Here is a 22,410-nt window from a genome sequence, read left to right on the forward strand (position 1 = left end):
AATTATTGGTATTTTTTTCTTGCTGCTCTTCATTCTCTCTTTTTTTTTAATTAACTGATTAAGGAGAATATTGTTATTCTGTGTCTAGTATTTAGCWGTTCTGATAGCAGAGAAATTATACAGTACAGCGAGAGAGAAAGTTTTTTACTGGTAATACAGATAACTGCTTGAGGTATTCAGACTGCAGGAGATCACCAATTTCCCTGTGGCTTCTACTGACAGAAACTGTGGATTTGCCCTGCACAGAACTTACTGCKGCAGCCTGATTTTCTTACTGTCACTTACTTTATTGGTTCTTAAGAATAAAGTAACAAAGAACAAAGAAGCATTTCTGTGCAGTACACATGTGGTACCAGACTCTGTCCAAGGAGATACACAGAAGAATTGCACCATCTTGATTCATCCTTCGGCAGAAATTCTTCATCCTGCGCTTTGAGTCACAACCTGCTTTCTTTCCTTGTGCAYTTTTTTGATGTTCCCTATACTCAGTATTGGTTGGTAGGTGCCCTTCAAAATTATTTTTTGTGACCTGGGCTCTTCATAAATAAAAGAAATTAATTAGAGACACTGTAGAGCAAGTAATGAGAGCCAGCTTACTTGGGTTATCTCTCTGCCCTTTACACGCCAGGTGACAGAGCAGCCTGTGTGCTGTCAGGTGAGGGTAGGGCCAAGCCTCTCCTCACAGCCAGGTTCCAGCCACTCAAGTCCATGCCAGTACCACAGCCAGAACTGGGACTTCTCAGTGGGAGGACACTTGCTGGGTGTCCACGACATGCCCACACTCCCTCTGCCATGGGGGTAACGTGGAGCTGGGTGTGCTCCAGCCTCAACACCCAGACTGCCTGAATACAGTGTAGGTCACCCACAAGCAGAAATTTGGACACAAAGGTTTTGGTCAGAGCACACTGCACCCCTCTCTAGAATGAGTACAGAGGCTAGTAGAGATTCCAAAAATTTAATTCCCTTGGCCCCTCCTTGAAACTTTCACAGAAGTTGTGGTGAATGCCTAGTATGGGACCAGTTGTGTTGTAGCTCATTTTTCRTGCTGTTGGGGACTCGGTGGGAGCCCACTGTTCATGGCAATCTGTTGGATAGGAGCTGCAATCCTGACACCAGCTAATTGTGTTRCTCATCATTACGGGGGTGGCAGAGAGAGTTGTCCTCCTCTCTGCTTTTTTCAGTCTCAATGTCAATGTCAGCCTTGTCTYCTCTCTTTTCAGGTGTGCCAATGCTGTTTGTTATCCTCTGGGGAACTGTCAAGTACCTTTATGAAGATGAGGGGTTGGTTTAGTTCTGATTTTTATAGCTATCTTATTTGTGCTCTATGTGTGCACCAGCAGGTCATTGTTTGCTTTCTGTTCAGTGTGGTTTGCTTTGGCAATGTGCTGAAACCTCACGTAATTGCTTCTGTTTTGTCTGAAGGTCTTGCATAACATTTCAGAAAGGAGCATATGTTTTTTTCTGATCAGAATTTTCTGCATGTCTGAATGAATCTATTCTTTTGCAGGTCAAGGAAAGGTATGTTKTGTTTTTCTGTACTTACAGTACCAACAGTAGAAGTCATCATACCCAACCAAGACCACTSCTGATACTGTGCCTTTGGCAGTAGCCTTTACAGTCATTTCAGAGGAAGGCAGCAGCCTCCCACAGAATTCTGCCTGAGATTTGTAGTGATTAGGCTATGCCTAGCAGCAGAGAAGTGATTGCCTTTTCTTGTTTAAGCTCCCATTATTTAGATTTTCTTAAAATAAAGGCACATCCACTGTCTGCTTACGTTAGTCTTGCTGAAGTCGACTATGCCACGCACAAGAGTGCTGTTAAACAAAATACTTTTTTTCTATTTTTACCATGGTGGCTGTTGTGAAAAAAATTACCTTGGTATATGCTTTATGTGCCAAATAGCCGTGTAGTTTGGTGGTTTTTTTGTTGTGTTTTTTTTTTTTAATCTGAAAGGGAAGAAAGTGGCTTCTTCTTTTTAGAGACGGTGGCTGCCTAGAAATATTTAGGTAGCTTTGTGATGAAAGAAATAAATTAATGCTCTTTCATTTTTATTATAGATTTACTATTTGATGGGTTTTCTTCTTAGTTTCCGAACTACCCAACCAACACTTTTGTAGAGGATCTTTTTTCTTTTTTTCTTTTTTTTCCCTTTTCTTTTTTCTCCCGGACACAATAATTGCTGGGGATATGCTGCAATGTAAAAATTCAGTTTAGTCAGAGCCACCCCTGGWCTGTTTTCTGGTGTTTGTGAGTATTAAGAACCAGCTTTTTTTYGTGTGTATGTTTCTCATAGTAGTGAACCAGTTCAGTCAAAGCTGCCTTTTCTGGCTTAAGCCATGCTTGGATTTTTTTAATTCCCTTTTCAAGGTTGACTTGGTATTTTGTAGCAAAATTGTGGCTGTACTGAAGTATTGAAAGTTTTCTTGAAGTTATCAGAACAGGTGTACAGACCATGCAGCCTCTGAACAGGCAACTTTCCATGGGCATATCTTCCCATTGATGTAGCAAATGCATTCAAAGTGCTCATGCTGAGCATCCCACATTGTGCAGCGCTCAGAGCTGATTTATGTTTTCTATTAAGGAAAACTGTCACTCACTGCCTTCAGCAGGCCTTAAAAGGGGCAATTTTGCCCATTATTGAATTTTCTAAATCTTGTCTAAATATTTGTATAATACAGCGATAAATAACCATGTGCAGCAGCTGCTCTGAAAGGCAAGATTTCTATGCCTTGGGCGAGCGTTTGCTGGAGCAGCCAGAGGTATCTGTCATGGTGTTTGCCATAGCTCTGTAACCGAGCAGCGGGCTGTAAATTTCATTTGTGATTTAACTACTTCCCTGGCTTTGAAGAATAACTGGAAATAAATGTGGTCAGAGCTGGGAATTTGAGGCAGTCCTATGAATGTAGCCATTTGAATGAAGGACTGAAGCCTGCAAGCCTTGGTTGCACACTAACTTTTTCTTTCCTTACGTGTGCGAGTATGAACTCCTTTAGAACGCACTTACTGTTTTAAAAAGTGGTCTATTTAAAAATATTTTGCCCAGCCTACAAATACAATTAAAGSCAAGCTGTTTTAACTGATTAGACTGTGCCTAAAAAAGCTGATGCTTACATGTTTCTGTTTCTGCAATTAAGTATGGGAGCAAAACAGCTAGCCTTCAGTCCTTTCTTTTCTATTCAGCGGTAGCAATTCAGTGTTTTCACTTTTAGGAAGAGATTACTGGATTGGTAAGCAAAGACAGAAACATCCCAGTAGCATTTTTTTTCACTGAACAAATTCTCCATTCATGGCTCTGAGGCTATTAGTTGCAAAGCATCGTCTGAGTGGTGCTGAGCAAACTGTGGGGRTAGRTCCCRARCACAGTAGATATTGGTGTATTTTTYAGTGTGGCAATCACAGAAAGCACAGATGGGCAAGAAATCATGTAGAGATCTACCAGTTTTWTTTTCTGGATGCTTCAATAGTCATAACACCTTAATTGACCTTTAATGGTTTTTTTATTGCACATATTTGTATAAATTTAAAGGTAGCTAAAATYTGTGTGTGCCACAGGAAGCAAACTAACCCACACAGATGTAGCAGAGTTAATGTAAAGAGTTGTTTCTCAACCTCTGTTATTACAAAGAAAATTTTTAATTGCCTCTGCATGTATTGCAGCTAGTGAGAAAATCAAAACTCCACTTCCGGCCATGCCTATTATCCCATYAGTCTTGAGATGTTCAAATAAATTTAATTTCAAAGGTTCTATGAAGCTGGCTCCCAGTCATGTGTACTCATTAAGAAGTTCTGTTACTCAGATTCCAGCTCAGGTATGCTGACTGCACAGTCTGTGCACCTTCTTTCTCCAATACCTAAATACAACTGAACTGGAGGTTGTGGAGTTGTGGTGGCAATAATATGCTTTTTATAAGCATTAAACTGAAATTGGAAGATAATTAAATCCCAAGCCCTTTTCAGCATTGCAGTCCTTGCAACAGAATGTGGAATTGCTGTGGCCAAAGTGCTGCACTTTCTAGTATGTGAGCACATGTGGATGTATGGCWGTAGCACAGATCCCTCCCATGTGCTGCATGGTTTGCTTTTTTTACTCTTAGACTGTCCCACTACAAGGCTGGGGAGGGTTTCTGCTCCACCACTATCACCCAAGCTGAACTTTCACAGGTCTGTAAAGAAACCTTAAGGAAAGTTGTGCATATGTGTATGTTTTGACAGATGAGATTTGGAGATGAAGAGAAACCTTTTTTTGGGAAGGAAGCTATGTTTTATGTAGCGCTGTTTCCTAGTTTGTTTCACAGCCTTTGTATMTCAGGCTTTACTGGTGAGTGTTGCTTCTGAGTGATGCTGAGCAGGAGGCTAAYGAAGTTATTTCATAGAAATATTAAGAATGCTGTCACTGCAGCAACAAGTGGCATGTGAGCACTGCCCTAACATCTGGGCCGTCACGCACAGACTTGGCCCATCAGACAGGGGTGGTGGTGGCTGTGGCCAGAGGGGGACTGAAAAGAGCTAGATGTACAGACCCTCAGTGTAAGGTTCACTTCAAACCAGTGATCCCAAACTCTGGCTGCCATGGCTTTTCTGGTCATTTTTCTCCCATATTGCTCAAGGAGACAGTAATTAAAAAAGCTAAAATGAGACTCAGGTGAAAAATGAAGCATTATATTGCTGCAGCATGCTGTTCAGCTGGCAGAGGGCTCAGGTCAGCAGAAGTCAGGAAGTATTGCTCCCATCTTTGATTTTAATTATTTATAATTTTTAAAGTTCCCCATGGTGTTTTAAGTTTTAAAACCCTGTATAAGTTTTAAAACTCCCTGAAATCTTGTGCATATGCACTGAAGGAACTGGAGTTTGCAGCTGCAGTTGCTTTCCCCTGGTTGAAACTAGTAACTCCTTTATGAAAAAAAGGACAGATAAAATAGATAAGTCATGTCAATATTGATATGAGAATAATGATCCCATAAATAATGGGATAAAGAACTAACAAGCAATTAAATAAGATGATCTGACGTTGGAGACTGGAGAATAATAAAAAATAGTACAGGGAGAGAAGACTAGGAATGACAGTGGAAAGATCGCACTCAAACAGATTCCCCCCCTTCTCCTTTCAGCCAAATGACAAATTTGACCTTGGTTTTAATGGAGTAAATCTTCACAATTAATGGATGATAATTCATAGCAAATTGTGGAAGAGGGCTAGCCATTAGTGAGCAAGAAAGGCCGGTGAGTAGTATCCAGTTRATCGTGATAGCTGCAATAGTACAAAGCATTCAGTGTTTCCAAGAAGCAGCTGCATCTGTTTCCATGTCAGCATGATGTGCTTTCCTAGTATGTAGTCCTTAATATTGTTTTCCATTTGCATTGCTGGAACAGAATGAAAAGCAGGAGATTTTAGTAATGTACTGAAACTTTTTCTTCATCTCCTTTTTGTCCTCTTACTAGTTGCTGGACCAGAAACTATAACATGAATTACTGGCTGATCATCAGACTGCCCATTCTCATCGCCATTGGGGTGAGTCGGAGGCGCGCGCTGYGAGATGGCAGATTTCCCTGAGAACAACATGAACTGGTACAAAGATGCACTCGTGGCCATTGTGCATGTCCAAAGGCTAATAACCTTCAAGGCTATTGACATTTTCATTTAGAAATGTGATTTTATGAAGCCAAGTTACTTTCTGTCACTGGAATTCCGGAGTAGCATTTTGATTCTTTTATTTGGCTATTTGGTCATGTTGTAGTGGCAGGACATGATAACCACATGCTGTAGCAGTCCCGTTAGCTCTCCTGAGAGCAGAAGGTGTGGAAGGTAGTACAGGGAGACCAAAGATATTACTTCAGGTGCTGGGCTACAAAAGAGCCCTAAAATGTGTGGCATTGTGTAGAAATGCCCTGTTCTGCAGGCACAGCACTCTGTGTCAGGGTCAGACCACCAGACAAGGCAAATGGGCCAACCCACACCTTTACTGTGTCTCACTCCCCAGAGAGTGAGTAGGATCCCCTGCTTTGTTTAATGAAGTGCCTGTGTTTTCAAGGAAGGCTTGTGCATTCRCAGTATCTATTTAAACCACGGTTCCTTAGCAAGGAGTTGAGTTCCATGGCAAATTCTGCAGCTGCTGCGTAGCAGGATGCACAGACCTACATATGCATACAAAACACAGCTTTTTTTAGTATGTACGCACATGTRTTTATTGATGGTGATATAAATTTGTCTTTCATTTCTCCAGGTAAATTTCCTCATCTTCATCAGAGTTATATGCATCATCATCTCCAAACTGCAGGCTAATTTGATGTGCAAAACTGACATAAAATGCAGGTATGTCCTATGGTGGTCTGACACTTTCCATGCTCATCAGGGTAAAAGTAGACAAGGACATCCATGAAAGGAGTGGGTTGACAAAGGTGGTTAGAGATCACAGCTCCTGAGTAATGMAGAGATATGATGTCACACATTGGTGTAATTGTTCGGACAGTCAGTCCCCAGAAAGTGAAGAACAGTCGGTGAAGCCAGGGCAGGTACTTCACCTGTGCTGTAAACAGAAGGCTTGATTTCTGTCACTTGACAGTCTTGTATTAGACTGGATGAATATTAATTAAACAGGTTTTTTTTAATACTTTTAGCATATGCAGGTACCAAATGTTAGAAATTGCCCAGAGGAGGGCAGCAAAGCKGATGCAATGGCTGGAAGGAGCATCCTGTGAGGAGTGGCTGAGGAGTTTTGACTTGTCAGGTTAGGAGCAAAGGGCTCTGAGGGATGACCTCGTTGCCTTCTACAGCCCCCTGAGGAGTAGAAGTGGAGAGRGAAGTGCTGAGCTCTTCTCCCTGGTATCCAGTGATAGGATKTGTAGGAATGGGTCAAAGCTGCAMCAGGGGAGCTTCAGATTGGACRTTAGGATGTATTTCTTTACTGAGAGGGTAATTAAACCCTGGAACAGACTTCCTAGAGAGGTGGTCAGTGCCCCAAGCCTGTCAGTATTKAAGAGGTATTTGGACTYTGCACTTKGGAACATGCTCTAGTTTTGGACAGGTCGTTATAGGTTCCTCCCAACTTAAATATCCTATCTTAYTCYAATTTGAACAAAATAATATGAGTTRATAGAAATAAAAGCTTTCATTTCAAGGAAGACAAGATGGGATCATTTTGAGTTTTGTTTCTTGTTCTTCTTGCCAGTTGTTATTGGGACAAACTTTCRATCTTGAATGCRTGAGATGTTTCGAGAGAAATGTCAGGGCCATCACAGAAATGTTCAAATTTTGGTTTTCAGGCTTCAATCTATCTGTGTCTGTTTTCRTCCTGTTATTTCATCACCTTACCAAGATTCATGGTGGCATCCTTAATTTCTGTATCTTTCTGCAATACTTTCATATTGTAGTCTGACAAACAAAGTAGGAACAAGTTAGCTCTTGAAACATGGAGCTACGGGCTGTGGCTCTTGAACTGCTACTGGCACTGAACTCAGCTATTTTGGGTGTTTCAATGCTGCAGCCTTCKCARCTAGACACAGYACCTWTTTTGGGGCATTGTCATCACAGTGTAGTGTTGCTGTGAATGTTACCTACTTTCTTTACTTCACATGAAATTTTGGAAATCTTAATATGTCTTAAGAGTTCAAAAYAAAGATGAGGACTTGTCTGAGCTGTAGGCTTTGATTCCAAGCCCACTTATACAGAAAACTGAGTACTTTCAGAGGGTCAGACTGAAAGGACAAGGGCAGAGGTCACAAGAGAAATTACRGCAAGAAACATTCCACTTGCCTGTCAGGTGAAAATAAATTCACAGTCATAGTGGTCTGATGCTGGAAGAGAGGCTCAGAGGGGCTTTGGAGGACCTTGGAAATACTCAAAACTTGGYTGGACACAGCCTTAGTAACCTGCTGTGAACTGGAGCTGGGCCAGAGGCTTCCAGAGGTACCCTCCAACCTGAATGAGTACATGATTCAGAATAGCAGCCAATAGCCCTAAGGCACACAARATCTACTAAGGACTGACAGCCCTGCTAACTGAGGGATTTTGCGTCTACTGACTTGTCTCAAAGCAGATTGTTGAGATGTTGGTAAGTTCTGTGGCCCAGGAAGCCTCCACRTGATCCTCAGGTATCTTTCACTGACCTGTTGGCTGGCTGGCATGTATGTCTATCAAAAGAGAGTCAAGGATCATTCTTGTGAAATTTTTCCTTTGGTTGTGTACCTTGAACTCTCTCACAGGTGAAAAATGTTTTATTTCAGATTGGTTTGTCTTTCATCCTTTGCWGTCTGTGTCATTGAGCTTGCCATCACTCACTTCAAGACAGTTTGATTGCTTTGACAAAGGGTTCTCAGTTACAGATAGTTACAATGTTTAGAAGATTTAACACACCACAGAGGCCAGAAGGAATAGCAAGTACTCCTCCCTTTGCCAAGGTATTTTTAAAAGATTCCTATGACTGATAGATTATGTCTTTCAGGTCATCAAGAAGKTAGGGTTTTGGTTGTCTTTCCTAATTACAGGCTGAGAAAAGAATACACAGGAAAACATCGCAGGTACAAGAAACACAGGCCTGTTACTTAGTTTGGATGATCTTCCAGGTGAAATACAGCCAGCAGSTGGATCCAGAGCTTTGCTCTCACCAAGAAATGGTCTGCAGTGAAGTGGTAGGGGAGGTTMAAACATGTGGGAACTTATTAAGCTTATTTTGAGGAAGCTTCCATCCTCTGGAAGCCTGCAGCCTCTGGAGGAGGACCTTGTGTCACAAAGTGGTGCAGTGACTGACCAAAGTTGACAGTGTGTTAGAAACAAAACACAGAAACAGTGACTCCCAATGATCATTTGGACCAAGAATGCTCTATTCAGTGCCATGAAGTTTTTTAATTTCTTTGTGATCTTAGGTTGGCCAAGTCTACAYTGACTCTGATCCCACTGCTGGGGACCCATGAGGTCATCTTTGCCTTTATTACTGACGAGCATGCCAGAGGGATGCTGCGCTTCGTGAAGCTTTTTACTGAGCTCTCCTTTGCTTCATTCCAGGTAGCCCTCAGTTGTGCCCATGGGCATAGGATGTTTTTTAAATGCTGTTTGGGTACCTGCTTTCTCTCATTCATTGCATGCTCCCTGTTCCTTACATTTCTCAGTTTAGCACTGAATGTTACAGGATTATGACAGTGGAAGGGAAAGTGTAAGGACTAATTATTAATAGCCAACTTTATTACAATAAACTGGTATTTCTGTCCCCATATTAATATTTATGGTTCACCTCAGGGCAATAAGAAAATTGTCTGTGATTTCCTGTAATTGTATAATAGCATTGCTGAAAGCACATTTTGTGCTTTCTCCAGTGTTTTTGTTAGTCCTTGGAAAATCTGTGCTGTGAGAACTAGCTATCTGCAGCTGTAACTGCATGTGAAGAGATCATAGGCTTGCTGGGATTTTATTTAACTGTTGCCTTAGGTAAGGCCATTTCAAAAGAGTCTCCTTGTCTAAGGAAATGATTATTCTTTTAGTTACCCTGCATACTCATTCCCTGTTTATCAAGCAGAGATGTATTTAAGACCACTGTGAATTTTTTTCAACTGTAATAATTGCTTACTTACATTTATGACTTGAAACCAGGTAATGAAGAAGAAGAAATCACTAGACAAAAATAACAGATAGAATTAAACAGCAACTCCTTTTTCCTAAGACATAGTTTGATTAAACCTCTGCTCTGCCATCAGAGCTGACAGGGACCAAAGATTCTCCACCTTTCAGTCTTATCAGGGACATGCCAGTGTGGAGCATCTAGCCCTCTGCAACTGAGTTTGGCARAGTGAGGAAACTGCTCTGCTCACTRTTCTTCTGTTTTTTGTTGRTTTCAGGGGCTGATGGTTGCAATTCTTTACTGTTTCATCAATAATGAGGTAAGAGAGACACTGTTCCAATTTGCCTTATCAGCATACACTAGAGGAAAAGGAAATTGAAAATGGTCTTGAACTGCTAAATTGTCCTTGTTCAGGACTTTTTACAGATACTTCCCTGTGCAGCTYCATGGGATAACTCATGAAACAAATGTGTTTGTAAGAAATTCAGGCAGTATAATTTTGACTCACTATCTGTAGACCTGGAATCTCACAAATAGTCTTGTTTACAATTGTGTAGTTTGCACTAGTGGAATTCATTTATTACAAATCATAGCTGCTCTTCTTTATCTATCATACAGTGCTTTTTATTTGCTTTGGTTTTGGTGAATGTGGGAGTGGAGCCCATTTTATTCTGTGAACGCAGCTCAGCTGGCTGGTGAAGTTGGAGAATCCTCAYGGCTGTTGCTGTACAGTTTGGTTTCACTTGGTTTCCCTGTGGCCCAGCTACTGGAAGACATCATTGCTCTCTCATTAAAACTGAACTTCACAGAGTGGTGAACTCACAGGCCCAGAAGAAATGCACCTTTGGCTTTGACTAAATTGATTGCAAATACCATCTTCTGTGACTTCTGCTGAATTCCAGCACTGTTGTGGGAAAGGGTATTGTTCTGTTTCAGCATTGCAGGAATCTCTCACGTTACTTCTAAGTGATGATTGTTTATTCATTCGTTCAGCAGCCAGGTTTGCTAGGGAAGCAAACATTGCAGTACATTATTAAAAGCACATCAATATGTTCTAAACTCACACTAAATCTGCTTTTAACGATGACATGGCAATTCAAGATCACTTATTGAGAGACAGACCTCATCAAGGAATTTAAATCAGTAGAAAAATGCACTACTTCTGTCATTATGGCCAGGCTGGAGTCAACAGAAAGCAGCATGCATCCTGAACTAAGCGCTGCAGGAGACTGCTCACTTTTGTAGCTTGTGGGTAATATTCTGTTGAAGTGAATCTGTTTATATACTGCTTACAAAAATCAGAGGTGAGTAGCAGCAGGCTTTTCAGTTGGGAATGAATGTAATTTGCTACGTGTCATGAATTGGAGAATATTTGTTTCAAATTCCTTATACTGCTTTACAGGTGTACTTTAATCCTGAGATGCAGCACCGTCTGCTRGTGGATCATGTATTTCTTTTGATTCACCTTGGCATTTGCTTGTACATCCCCTGTGCAGCKGCAGCCCAACCTCTCATGTGTAATGCTCAATAACTTCCTTCACATGATAAAAAGGCAAAGTTWCATCTTAACCCAAACTTTATTACAAACCCTCAAACAGTTAGGCTTGTTTCATTTGAGGGAGCTTACTGTGTAATAGCYTACCTATGTTTTTTAGAGATCCTCCAAATCTCTTGCTACTATAATTCTCTTGGCTTTGTAATACAGTTCATAAAATCTAACMATGACATGTTCAACTTCACTGACAGATGATCCAGAATTAATTATTTTGYTTGTCCCAACTCTTGTTAAAAGAGTGGAGTAGGATTTTATCAAGCCTGGTCATCAGCATCCATAAAATAAATMTGTGTAAAGACTTTAAGTAAAACCTGTTCTAAATTATATGAGAATTCTTTTCCTAAACTAAATAAGAAGCTGTCTTCTGACACTGTGTGTGACCAAAGACTAGCCTTGTTTGCAGTGTGGTCTATACTTTATTTTTGTCTGTGACTCCTTTTTTCCTTAACCGTACATAATGAAAATTCTTTTGCAAGTCCTGGTGCCCAGATCAAGAGTAGACATAAAGATAGAAGTGATATTAATGTCTTTTTCTAATACCTACTTCAGGAAAAAAAACATTAGAATATGTTTATATTTCAGTCTTATTTCAGCAGAAATATTTTGGATTTTCTCTGATCTTGCTCTGAAGCCAACAGAAGGGTCTCAGAGATTGTCTGTTACCACCAATGTTCTTTGTAAAATGGGCTAGGCTTATTCTGACCAGTTTTTCTGCTATTATTACTGCTTTMTATAAGAAATATTTTAAACCATAGAGATGCTGCCTTTTTCCACCAGTTAGTTCAAGATGGTTCAGGTTTCATTATCTGTAGTCTTGGTTCTTCCTTTGCCTCCTTCCYGTCACAATGGAAGTACAATTCACTCCCTTCTCCTTTAAAGAATCTGTCCTGATGCCAGGACTCCTGAGTTCTTGAAATACTGCCCAATCCTCCCATTTGCTTTTAATTTCTTTTCATTCTCTATACAGACTATTAATTGAACTCTTCCATTAGCTCTGTTCCATCCCATTTTAGACCTGCTTTCCTTTCACTGTGATTTGTTGAGATATTTATTGCCAAAATTTTGCTCCATTTTATAATGAGGTTCTGGATTCATTGCCATATTTTCAACTTCCTTCCCCATTAACTACAATAAAGCTCAATCAGCAGCTCTCTTAGAGGTCTTCMCCAACTTTAAGCTCCATGACAATCTTTTTCAAGATCTCCAACCTCTTCCCTTTCTCTTTTAAAATACTCCATATAAAAATTTTTCAACTTCACCTTTCTCATGTGTCATGGTTTAACCCCAGCCAGCAACTAAGCACCGTGCAGCCACTCACTCACTCCCTCTTGTGGGATGRGGAAGGGAACTGAAGGAGTAATAGTGAGAAAATTYAGGTTGAGATAAGGACAGTTTAWTAGGTAAAGCAAAAGTTGTGCATGCAAACAAAACATYGAACTAATTTACTACTTCCCAGTGRCAAGCAGATGTCCTYCCAACTTCTTGCACACCTCCAGCCTGCCCGCTGTCGTGGTGGGATGAGAAGCAGAAGAGGCCTTGGCACTGTGGAAGCTCTGCTCAGTARCAACAAAACCATCTCTATCTTATCAGCACAGTTTGCAGCACAAATCCAAAACACAGCCCCATACTAGCTACTGTGAAGAAAATTRACTGTACCCCAGCCAAAATCAGCACATCATGGGAGCTTTGTTCTTGGTRTCCTTTTTTCTGTATAATTTATTTCTGGGGAATCTTACCAACACAGGGAAGTWACTAGGATAATTATTTTGCTGAAAGATCTGTAGATCTACTTCTGTGCTCAAGAAYTGCCTCTGCAAAATAAATCTTAGCCTATTCCCTTGGTTACACATTCACAGACATCTAGGCAAAAGCTGAATTCAACACAGCAGAGCTGCTCACTCTGCTTTTCCTAACTGCTGGAGAGAAAACTGACATTCTGATATTCAGATCCATTTCTAAAATAGACCCATTCCTAYATTCCTTTGTTCAGGTCTTCCATTCACTTTATCTCAATCTTGCAGGCTGTTTGTATCATAGCTCTAACCCGGTCATGTCCAGCTGGAGTAAAAACTCATTTCCTCCCTTTGACTGGCTTGAAGCTACCTATTTCTTTTGTTCATTGACTTACTCTGTCAGTGAATCCATTCATGCTTTCGTTCAGGATTTGCCAGTAAATGCCTACAACAGCTTTTTCCCAGTGCTGCCTTTCTGTTTTCCATGCCCACAAAAGGTGCCAAGTACTGGAGTGATAATATGGTCMATTCTTTCCCTGCAGACACCATGGTTCCTGCATTCCTGCCTTTATCCGACCGTTCTCCCTCATTCTCCTTTGCCAAGCTATCCCAGACACACTCTCTTTCTCTGGTGTCTTAGTGCACTTTTTGACACAACAAACCCTGCTTACCATAGTAAAATACAAGCTTCTGTCTCAGCACCTTTCTTTCTGACCTATTTGCTTGGGACAGTGGAGGGACAGATTCTGTTGTCAGAAGCACAGAGATGCAGCTACTTCCACYAGGACAGGATTCAATGCAAGGGCTGTAGCCCAGAGCTGATAAGCACCAACACAGGTATCCACCAGGGAAGACAATTAGTTTTGTACGGCATGCTCCTTTTTTAGGACTGCCTCTCAAATTCACTATTTCACAGTGAACAGGCAAAGAAAACACAGATACAGCAGCTGGTTTTCTAGGAAGTTCACCTCAGAATATGGAGGTTTCAGCAGCCTGGGTATGATGCCAAACGTGTGCTGAGATTGCCATCAGCCTACTCAGTCTCTTGATGAGATCCTAAAAGGAAAGAGAAGGCACCTCCCCACAGAAGGCTCCCTTGAGTGGCCCACCTACAGTGAACTTGCGTCCRGGCTGAAGTACACACCATAATGAACTGATTGCTGTGGTCTCACTCCTGCCTTTATCTAGAGTAACAACTGTGCAATTTTATGTCCTCTGCCTTATGAGTTAAAAGCTAATGGAGGTTCTTAMTTCACTTCAAAGTGGCAAGAACTTTGCCCATGGAATAGGAAGATCTAAATTTCTGTTCTTGTTTAGCAGGTAAAAAATCCTAGATAAAGTTCCAAATGAATACAGAGGTTACACAGTTTAACTTGGAACTTGTGACCAGATGAGCCTACTTTGTAGATTTAAAAAAAGCTACTATCTGGAACAAGATACAATAATTGCTGATTAAAAGGGGGAACACATATAGACTTTAACCTGCTTAATTGTTGTTTTCAATTCTGAGCAAACATTCCGTTTTGTATGAAATAAAAAAAAACCCACATAAATAGTCAAAGAGCAGAAATAATCCAGGACATAGTAATGTTAMAATCAAACCAGAATTTAGGACAGAACTCTTAAGAATACCTGTGGTGACAGTATTGAGCAGGAAGCTGGTCTTTTCAGCTGTTTCATGGCTGATAAGCAAARTAACTTAATTGTTAGTACTGGTAGGGCATAGAGTATAATAAGTATTGCAGATTAATACAATTTAGAGTAAAATAATGAAGGTAAGATTTTCTGGTGCATAAAAGAGCTTTTTTTCTACTAGTAAAAGTGAATGTCATAATTGTTTTAAATGTGGGATGCCCTACAATGGACTAATGAGATTATTGGAAGCAATATTATTAAAGGTTTAAAGCACTTCCAGCTTTTCTCAGTAGTGTGGTATCTTTGTTTTTTTCTAATGGAGTAATTTAAAGAGCTGATTAGTTCTACATTCATTCCTTTTGTTTCTTTCTTTACTTCTGTTAGGTTCAGATGGAGTTTCGGAAAAGCTGGGAGCGCTGGAGATTGGAACACTTRTATGTCCAGAGAGACAGCAGTATGAAACCTCTGAAGTGTCCAGCCAACAGCATCAGCAGCGGAGGCACAGTAGGCAGCAGTGTCTATGCTGCCACTTGTCAGGCCACATGCAGCTGAGATTTCTGCAGGTGAATCTGACTGGGAACAATGAACTGCATAATATACCTGAAAACCCTTAAATACCCAAGCAAGTGGCTTAAGTTTGCCAGCTCCAGCAAGAAACTTAAGCATATGCTGCTCATTGCCTGCAGGCTGTTGGACAAAGGTTTCTAGGGAGAGCAATCTGCTAATGTAATCAACACATCAGAGGAAAAATTGATCATGTCTAAAGTAAGTTAAAAGGAGTTTTTTCCTATTTGCACACAAGGCCTCCAGGGGTCCAAAACTTAAGCATAGCATCGATCCAGTCTGAAACCACAGGGTCAATGGCTTATTACTGTTGAGTGGGCAAGTTGAGTGATCGACTGATTAAATTACAAGGATATAGAAATATGATTATTGCCAAAAAATACATTTAGACTTTTCTTGGGGTAGGGTAAGGTGCAATCACCATTTTTAGAAAAAAAAAATTTAGAGGAACACAACTTGCATTTCAGGGAAGAATCAGTTTGGTAGCAGGAGTTTCCCAAAGTTAAAGTTGAAAATATGCTGTTTCCTGGGTAGATGAAGAATGGCATGCTAAAGGTCTGTCAATGTACAGTAGGTAGTGTAATGAACCTTTCTGAATGTTATCTTTAAGCTTCACTTACAAAAAAATAAAAACCCAAACAAAACAAAAACCCAGTATCTGTTAGGAGCTTCTTCTGCTAGGAGTAAGTGCACATTATCTCTGTCGACAAGGACAGGAATGTCCCCTGCATGCACAGCCCAGCCACTGTCAGTGATAGTCTGCCTGCCTGGTGGGCACACTGTTGTTCACAGGGATGRGATTATGACTTATTTCAAGAGAACGTTTTCTGTCTGAGCTTTACTCTGCTTCTTGTGGGTGCAAACACACAAAAGAAAGTCAGCTTGGGGCCACTGCTGGTTTTAGCAGACCTCTGCTTTTTGAAAAGATTCGGTAGCTGTCAGTGGGGTCTCACTTTTGCTTCCCTTCCAGCCTTGGTCCTTCTCTCCTGTGGCATAAGGTATCCGTGTGTGTGGAGGGGAAGGCGGCCCTTGCTCAGGGTGCGGGTGCAGGACTGAAGAAGCTCACACCCCCCTGCCCAGGGTGGGCTGCCATCCTCCAGTGCCTGCCTGCTTCCCATCAGAGGAATTAAAAAAAAACCCAAACAAAATCAACAACTCCAAACGTAAAATCCTGAATGCCATGAGCTTTTTTCCATCTGTTTAAAACAGCAAGGGCTCATGCAGTGACTGCATCTGCACTGTGCACTGTGTTCCCTTCCTGATGTGAACCAGAGTTGCTGGAGAAAAACACAAGTACCTTTACAAGCAGGATATAATCCATTGCATCAGTTAATAACAAGCTTCACACATCTTTACTCAGCTCCTACTTGGGCTCTCTTAATAACAAGGAGGCAAAATGCCAAAAACTAGCTCTGAGAATCTCCTTATTCACAGATTTCTCATAATAAGTAACTTCCATGRCATAGCAGCTATGACTACTCAGCAGAAATAACACCCCCCTGTTTTCAAGTCTCTTTGCACTTRCATTCACAGCCCCTATTGTCAAGAAAGTGGACTGGATATTCTGGGATGTAACTCAGCATCTTTCYTGCCTGAAGCTAAATTGCTTTGCATGGGATTATTTAAACATTGCATTAGAATCCTAATTGCCAAAAGCATGGATTAGTTYTGCAATCATCAGGTTAGAATTGAATTAGAGAGGATGTGTTACCTTCTGCTATAATGCTTGTAATTGAGCTCCAGGGAGAAAGACACGTTTGCAGAAATCCACCACAGTTCTCAGGCTGGCTTTATGTGTCTGTAGCGTGCTGGCTTCTCTGCAGGCTGCTTCCAAGTCTTCCCTCCCTAATATCAGCTGCAGAGCTGACTTTGGAATGAAGCACTTCAGGTTCTTCTGTAAATTTAATAACTAGCTTCTGTGTTGTGTGACTGTCAATACACCACTTGTCTACTACACCCAGATGTTAACTGCTGTCCTAYATTTTAATTAATTAGCTTCCTGTACGTACAGAGTATGCTTGATGTTTCTATCTAACGTCTACCCTGAAGTGCTTAGAATAGGAAAAAAAGTGCCCAAGTTTATCACTGGCAGGTGAAAAGGCAGCATGATGACAGATGGATGTGGGATAATGCACACTGGAGGGAATAGTAACACTCATTAATATCCAGGAATGGATGCTAATTTTCTAGGGCCCTGCTTAGTTATGTGCAAACCAGGGAAAAAAGTTTCTGCTGCTTGTGCAGTTGTTAGCAAGATGGTAGTTTTTCTGACAAGAAGAAGTTACAGAAGTATTATAACTCGCTGTTGTGCTGGACAAAGAAGCATGTAACAAATGACAGAGGACAGACATAATCCATGTGTGGTAACAAACCTGTACGCAGCTGCTGTCACAAGCAAGATTCAACAGCTTGTCATGCTTTTGAGGTAGTAGSCTGTTCTTGTCCCTCCTACTCATCTGTGAGTTCAGGGCTTTGGGCCCACAAAAATAATTCCAGTTAACTTATCTTGTAACTTCTCAGTGACTTCTGCCTTGTTTAAATACAAAAGTAAGGCAAAAAATTGAGGTCATAGCCAAGCAGAGGGTTGCAGGGGAAATTTTTCCCCGTATAATTAAGCTCTCGCTTCTTCAAATCTTTTAAAATCTCCTCTACAAACAACCCAGTGGAAGTAATTACCACCAAGCAGAGTTACAGTATTTGTGTATTTAGAGATTGAGCAAGGCCTCAATGCCAATTTCTCCATCATACTTTGTCTACTTCAGTAAAACCTTTTACAAGCCTTTGTTATTCATGCCACCTCTGTTTCRAAATGTATATTGTACAATGATTTGAGTAGCATGAAATAAGCAAACCAACACAAAGCACTGGAACAGATGAACTGTGTTTTTATTTCTTGTGCCTTTTGGCTTCATGCTTACTTATTGTGGTAACTTGTTTCATGAAGCATTAAATACAACAGTCTATGAATCCACCTGGACATAATGCAACTAGTTTATAGCAAGTGAAAACTTTATTTTCAGCATTGCTGCTATGAATTTTTATAATTTCATGGATCTTACCTTGTATTTAATATTTATTTGCATGTATTTCCTTGTTTTAAAAAAATACTCACTGAACTGTACAAGATGTCAGATTATCAACTCCTCATAAATACTGTGCTGATGTTTATTTTTATCATTGTGAATAAAGTTTCAACTCAACAAAATATCATTGCCTACAGATTTGGGTATCATCTGACTTCTTATCCTGTAATTAGAATACTTTTCAAGGATGGAAAGATTCAGAGTTTGTGGTCCTTGTGGGGAAACATCACAGTCRAATCCAAAATGCAGCATGTTGTAGAGGCAAAAGAAATCAGTAAGAATAGTGAAAACTCTGAGGGAGTTTCACTGGAGGATGCYGAAATATGTACAAATGATAAAATTCTGTGTTTTCCTTTAAATAGCAGCATTTGGTATTTATGACMTTATGTCCACAGCCCACAGAGGGATGCTATGAGAATGCTGTGGAGAGCTACTGAGAGATGCTTAGCCCTGTTAATATATTACATGTGCTTTAATSTATTATTCTCTTACTAGTTCAATTAAATTCACAGCACCTTTCTTTTATTTCTACAATGATGAAACTTGTGGTGAGTTAAGCCTTAAGACTGTGTTTAACTGTTAAATTAGAAAGGACATGGAATGGCAGAGGATTTGAAAGACCACTTTGTGACTTCTCAACTTTTATCCACAAAGTGGATAAAACTTTTAGACACAAGTTCTAGCAGCAGCTGCTCCTCAAAATCATGACTGAAATTTTCATAGAATCAAAAAATCGTTACGGTTCGGCAATACTTTTAAGATCATTAAGTTCAACTGTCAATGTAGCATCACCACCCTGTTCAACGCTAAAACATGATCTCAAGTACCACATCCACGTGTTTTTTACATGCTCTGAGCAGCGGTCACTACCACTTTGCKGGGCAGGTCTGGCTCAATGCAATGATCTATGTATTAAAAACGGCAGTGGATCACAAAAACCACCTGCCAGGAATAAGTCTTTTTGGCTTACAAATTATGAAAAGTGTAATATGAAGCAAACAGGGAATTACAATCCGTTAGTGTTATATKAAAGACACCACTGCAAACCAAAGCAGCAGCCTCTCAGGTATAAGGCTATTGCTTCACGTCTTTTCTTCAGAACGAAAGTTCCAGCCGGTGCAGGGAAGAGCAGCAGTGGGCCTTTCTACTGCAGGTGTCATCAAACACCAGCGTTTCTGTCACCTGTGCAAAGCTTTCGGGAGCTGAAACCCTCCAGCTGGCAGCTGCAGCCGTGCCAAGGCCGTGCCTCTCGGGGCCGCTCCACAGCGGCCGAAACAGCTGCCCGGCCCCAGGAAACGAGACCAGAGCGCAGGCTTTGCTACGGCTTTATTCGGGACCGGCCGGCGCCAGGGAMACGGGCCAGCAGTAAGGCTCGAGCGGTTTTGTATAGGAACAAACGCAGTTTCCTCCCCACAACCTCGGGGAGCGGCGGCTGTCCCGGCCTGGCACAGCGCAGTCCCCGSCGGGCCGGCGCTACCTGCCCGCGGCGGGCCGGTAGTGCAGCTCCCGCTCCAGCTGCTCGGCCGTCAGCGTCCCGGCGATGGCGGCACAGCCGGGGTTGAAGACGGAGTAGGCGCTGAGCTCGCCGGGCCGCCGCTCGGCGGGGCCGCGGGTGCCGGCATACATCCAGTAGAGCAGGGAGAGAACGAAGAAGGGCAGCCCGAGCTCCAGCTCCGCGAACAGCGCCAGCAGCACGGCCCACAGCAGCACCTTCAGCAGCAACGGGCGCGCCCACACCGGAGCCGCCGCCGCGCCGGGGCGGACCTGTGGAGGCGGCAGCGAGAGCGGCGTCAGGCACCGGCCGGCCGCCGCACCCCCCGCCCCGCCCGCCTCGGCGCTCACCTGAGCGCCGCCGCCCGGGCCCACCGCAGCTGCCCGCGGTCCCTCGGCGGGGCGCGCAGCGGCGGCAGCGCTGCCACGGGCGGCGCGGAATTGGGCGAGGCGCTGCTCCACGGCCGCCGCCATGGCCGAGCCGCGCCTGCGCCACGGCTCGGGACGGCCCACGGAGGAGGCGGGGCCGTGGGAGCGGGAGCCGYGAGAGGAGCTGTGGGGAGCCGTGGGGAGCCGTGGGCCGGGGGTTACRTCCTCCCCGTCTGGGAGGGATAGGACCGCCGCCTGAGTCGCTCTGCAGAAAAGCCGTAATTCAGCAGAGGTGTCCTGTGTTTTCACACAATCAGGTTGGAAAATGTGTCTGAATTGCAGTCCACCCTTGACCAAACACCAGCTTGKCAAGTAGAGCATGGCGTTGGGTGTTATGTCCAGTCCTATCTTGAACACTTCCAGGGATGGTGACTCCASCACCTCCCTGGGCAGTCCATTCCAATGTCCTATCACCCTCTGTGAAGAAATTATTTCTACCATCCAACCTAAACCTCTCCTGGCACAGCTTGAGGCTGTGTCCACCTGTTTRTCACTGGTTCCTGGGAGAAGAGGCTGACCCSCACCTCCCCTCAGCCTCCTCTTCTCTGGGCTGARCAACCTCAGTGACTAATGTTGGCACGGAAAAGAAGAGAGAATAAAGCATGGAGTGACCAAAGCTTGGGGAAGGTGAGTGAGGTGTTCATGGGCAGGCTGACCAGCAACATTTGTGTTGGGCATTCGAGCAGAGGTTTTAGCAGAGTGCTGAGCAGCTGAGACAGGGCAGTGTGCAGGAGGAGGAGGAGAGCACCTCACTGTGCTTGGCCATTCCCCATGGGGTGCCAGAAGCCAGGGCTTGCCCTGTACCACCCTCTGCCAGCCCTGGAGAAAAGCCTGTGGTGGGCTCCCTCCAACACACGCCCATAGGCCTTGCCAACATCCATCCYGCACTCTCTTTAAATGAAATAATAAAATTGAGAAAACCAGTTCTATCACATCTTGTTTCAGCTCTCGGCACTGCCAAGAAATAAAAATTTATTTACAGATTCTGTCTCTTAGCCTCAGGAGTAAAATATCTGTCACTCTCCAACAGTAATAGTCAGCAATGAGCCATCATTTCATCCTGCAGTGCTGTTTCCAGTTACTTATRGCCTTCTCAGAAGTGACCTTTGGGGCTGAATGTCTCATGCATGTGTCAGCTCAGAAGTGAATATGAGAAGTCTAATAAAAATCGATTTGGGTGTTCTTAAGTTATCTTAATGAGGAAAAAATTGTGGTTTTTCCCAGCTAAATCAATTTTCAAATGCCTATTTTATGCTTGGTTACAAAATTACTTTCATTTAACCTTCCGACTGCAGAAAGTGCAGCAACAAATGAAATTTTTCTCTTTCTTTGTGGAAATTTGATTTTGAAATAACAGTCAAAAATGTTTTAAGATAGCTTGCACARGACATTATTTTATTTTGATTTTTTTTCCTTCCTCTTGYTCTGCTGGTCRTGGAAATAGCTCCTTGTTCTGTAGACTTCATTAGTCAAATTAATAGTTATATGCGACTAATATATAAAATAGCACCTTTTCAAGCTGCACCCAGTCATTCCCATGTTGTCAGATTTTAGTCAAGATATACCAGTTTTAGTATGTGTTTGCTATTATGCATCCAAATAGCTATTATATAGCTATTTTATAGGGCTACCTATATTGCCATGTATTGTTAGGAAATGCATAGAAAAGTGCTATGAATTATGCCTTTGAAGCTTAAGAGCACTCCAGTAACTTCATCTGTAAATGAKTTTTACATTGCAGATAAATACCCAAACAAATTTGTACCCATAAAATCTTAAATTACTTCAATATATCCTGCTTAATTGTACAGACATTTCATTTTGTTTGTTTGTTTAACACACCATATGGACAATTTGCTCCCTAATCCAGTGCCTACAATAATTCTTGGCAGTTCACCAAGCTTAAACTTTGGATCCTCAGCTTGTGRCTGTGAGGGCAGAGGGGACATGGGGAGACTAAAGAACACTTCTTGTGGGATTTGAATCACTTWATGTCTTTCTCTGTTTATGAGAAAAACAAATTGAATGTGGTGGGTTTGTAGGTGTGAGGCTATGAGTCGAGTCTTTCTCCWCTTTCCTGCAGCCAATGATTAATCAAAAATGTTGGATGCTCTGGATAGATCTCTAAAGCAGCATTCTTTATAAAGGAAATTCTGGAACTGCCCATCAACTTTTAGGAGGAAGAATTAAGCTCCCTTTAAAAACTTGCCCTTTTTTTTAACTTGTTTCATACTAAATTATAATAAAAGCAGCTCACATGYGTGCTTCTCTCTGCCAAGAGGAAAAGCTTTGTTCTTTATAAATTTCCACTTCAACAATTTTGAAATCTTTTCCTCTATCCCAGSAATCAACTTCTTGTTATATTTTAATAT

General features: G+C 42.0%; 2 protein-coding genes across 2 annotated transcripts in view; one reads left to right on the forward strand and one right to left on the reverse strand.

The window, feature by feature from the left end:
• Window positions 1-17,044, forward strand: part of GLP1R (glucagon like peptide 1 receptor) — an 81,349-nt gene extending 64,305 nt beyond the window's left edge. Inside the window, 6 exon segments of the mRNA XM_057369948.1 lie at window positions 1,221-1,281; window positions 5,440-5,509; window positions 6,222-6,310; window positions 8,860-8,998; window positions 9,826-9,867; window positions 14,856-17,044. Coding sequence (XP_057225931.1) covers window positions 1,221-1,281; window positions 5,440-5,509; window positions 6,222-6,310; window positions 8,860-8,998; window positions 9,826-9,867; window positions 14,856-15,023 — 569 coding nt within the window. The 3' untranslated portion in view covers window positions 15,024-17,044.
• An 857-nt stretch (window positions 17,045-17,901) lies between these two features.
• On the reverse strand, window positions 17,902-20,095 carry SAYSD1 (SAYSVFN motif domain containing 1). The gene is made up of 2 exons (XM_057370956.1): window positions 19,961-20,095; window positions 17,902-19,882 (listed from the first exon to the last, which is right to left on the reverse strand). Exons 1-2 carry the CDS (start codon window positions 20,081-20,083, stop codon window positions 19,592-19,594), a joined length of 414 nt encoding a protein of 137 aa, XP_057226939.1. The 5' UTR covers window positions 20,084-20,095; the 3' UTR covers window positions 17,902-19,591.
• Between the last annotated feature and the right edge of the window lie 2,315 nt (window positions 20,096-22,410).

Source organism: Malurus melanocephalus, unplaced genomic scaffold, assembly GCF_030028575.1.
Source record: "Malurus melanocephalus ecotype Western Australia unplaced genomic scaffold, MMel_1.1 scaffold_5, whole genome shotgun sequence".
NCBI classification, from domain to species: Eukaryota; Metazoa; Chordata; class Aves; order Passeriformes; family Maluridae; genus Malurus; species Malurus melanocephalus.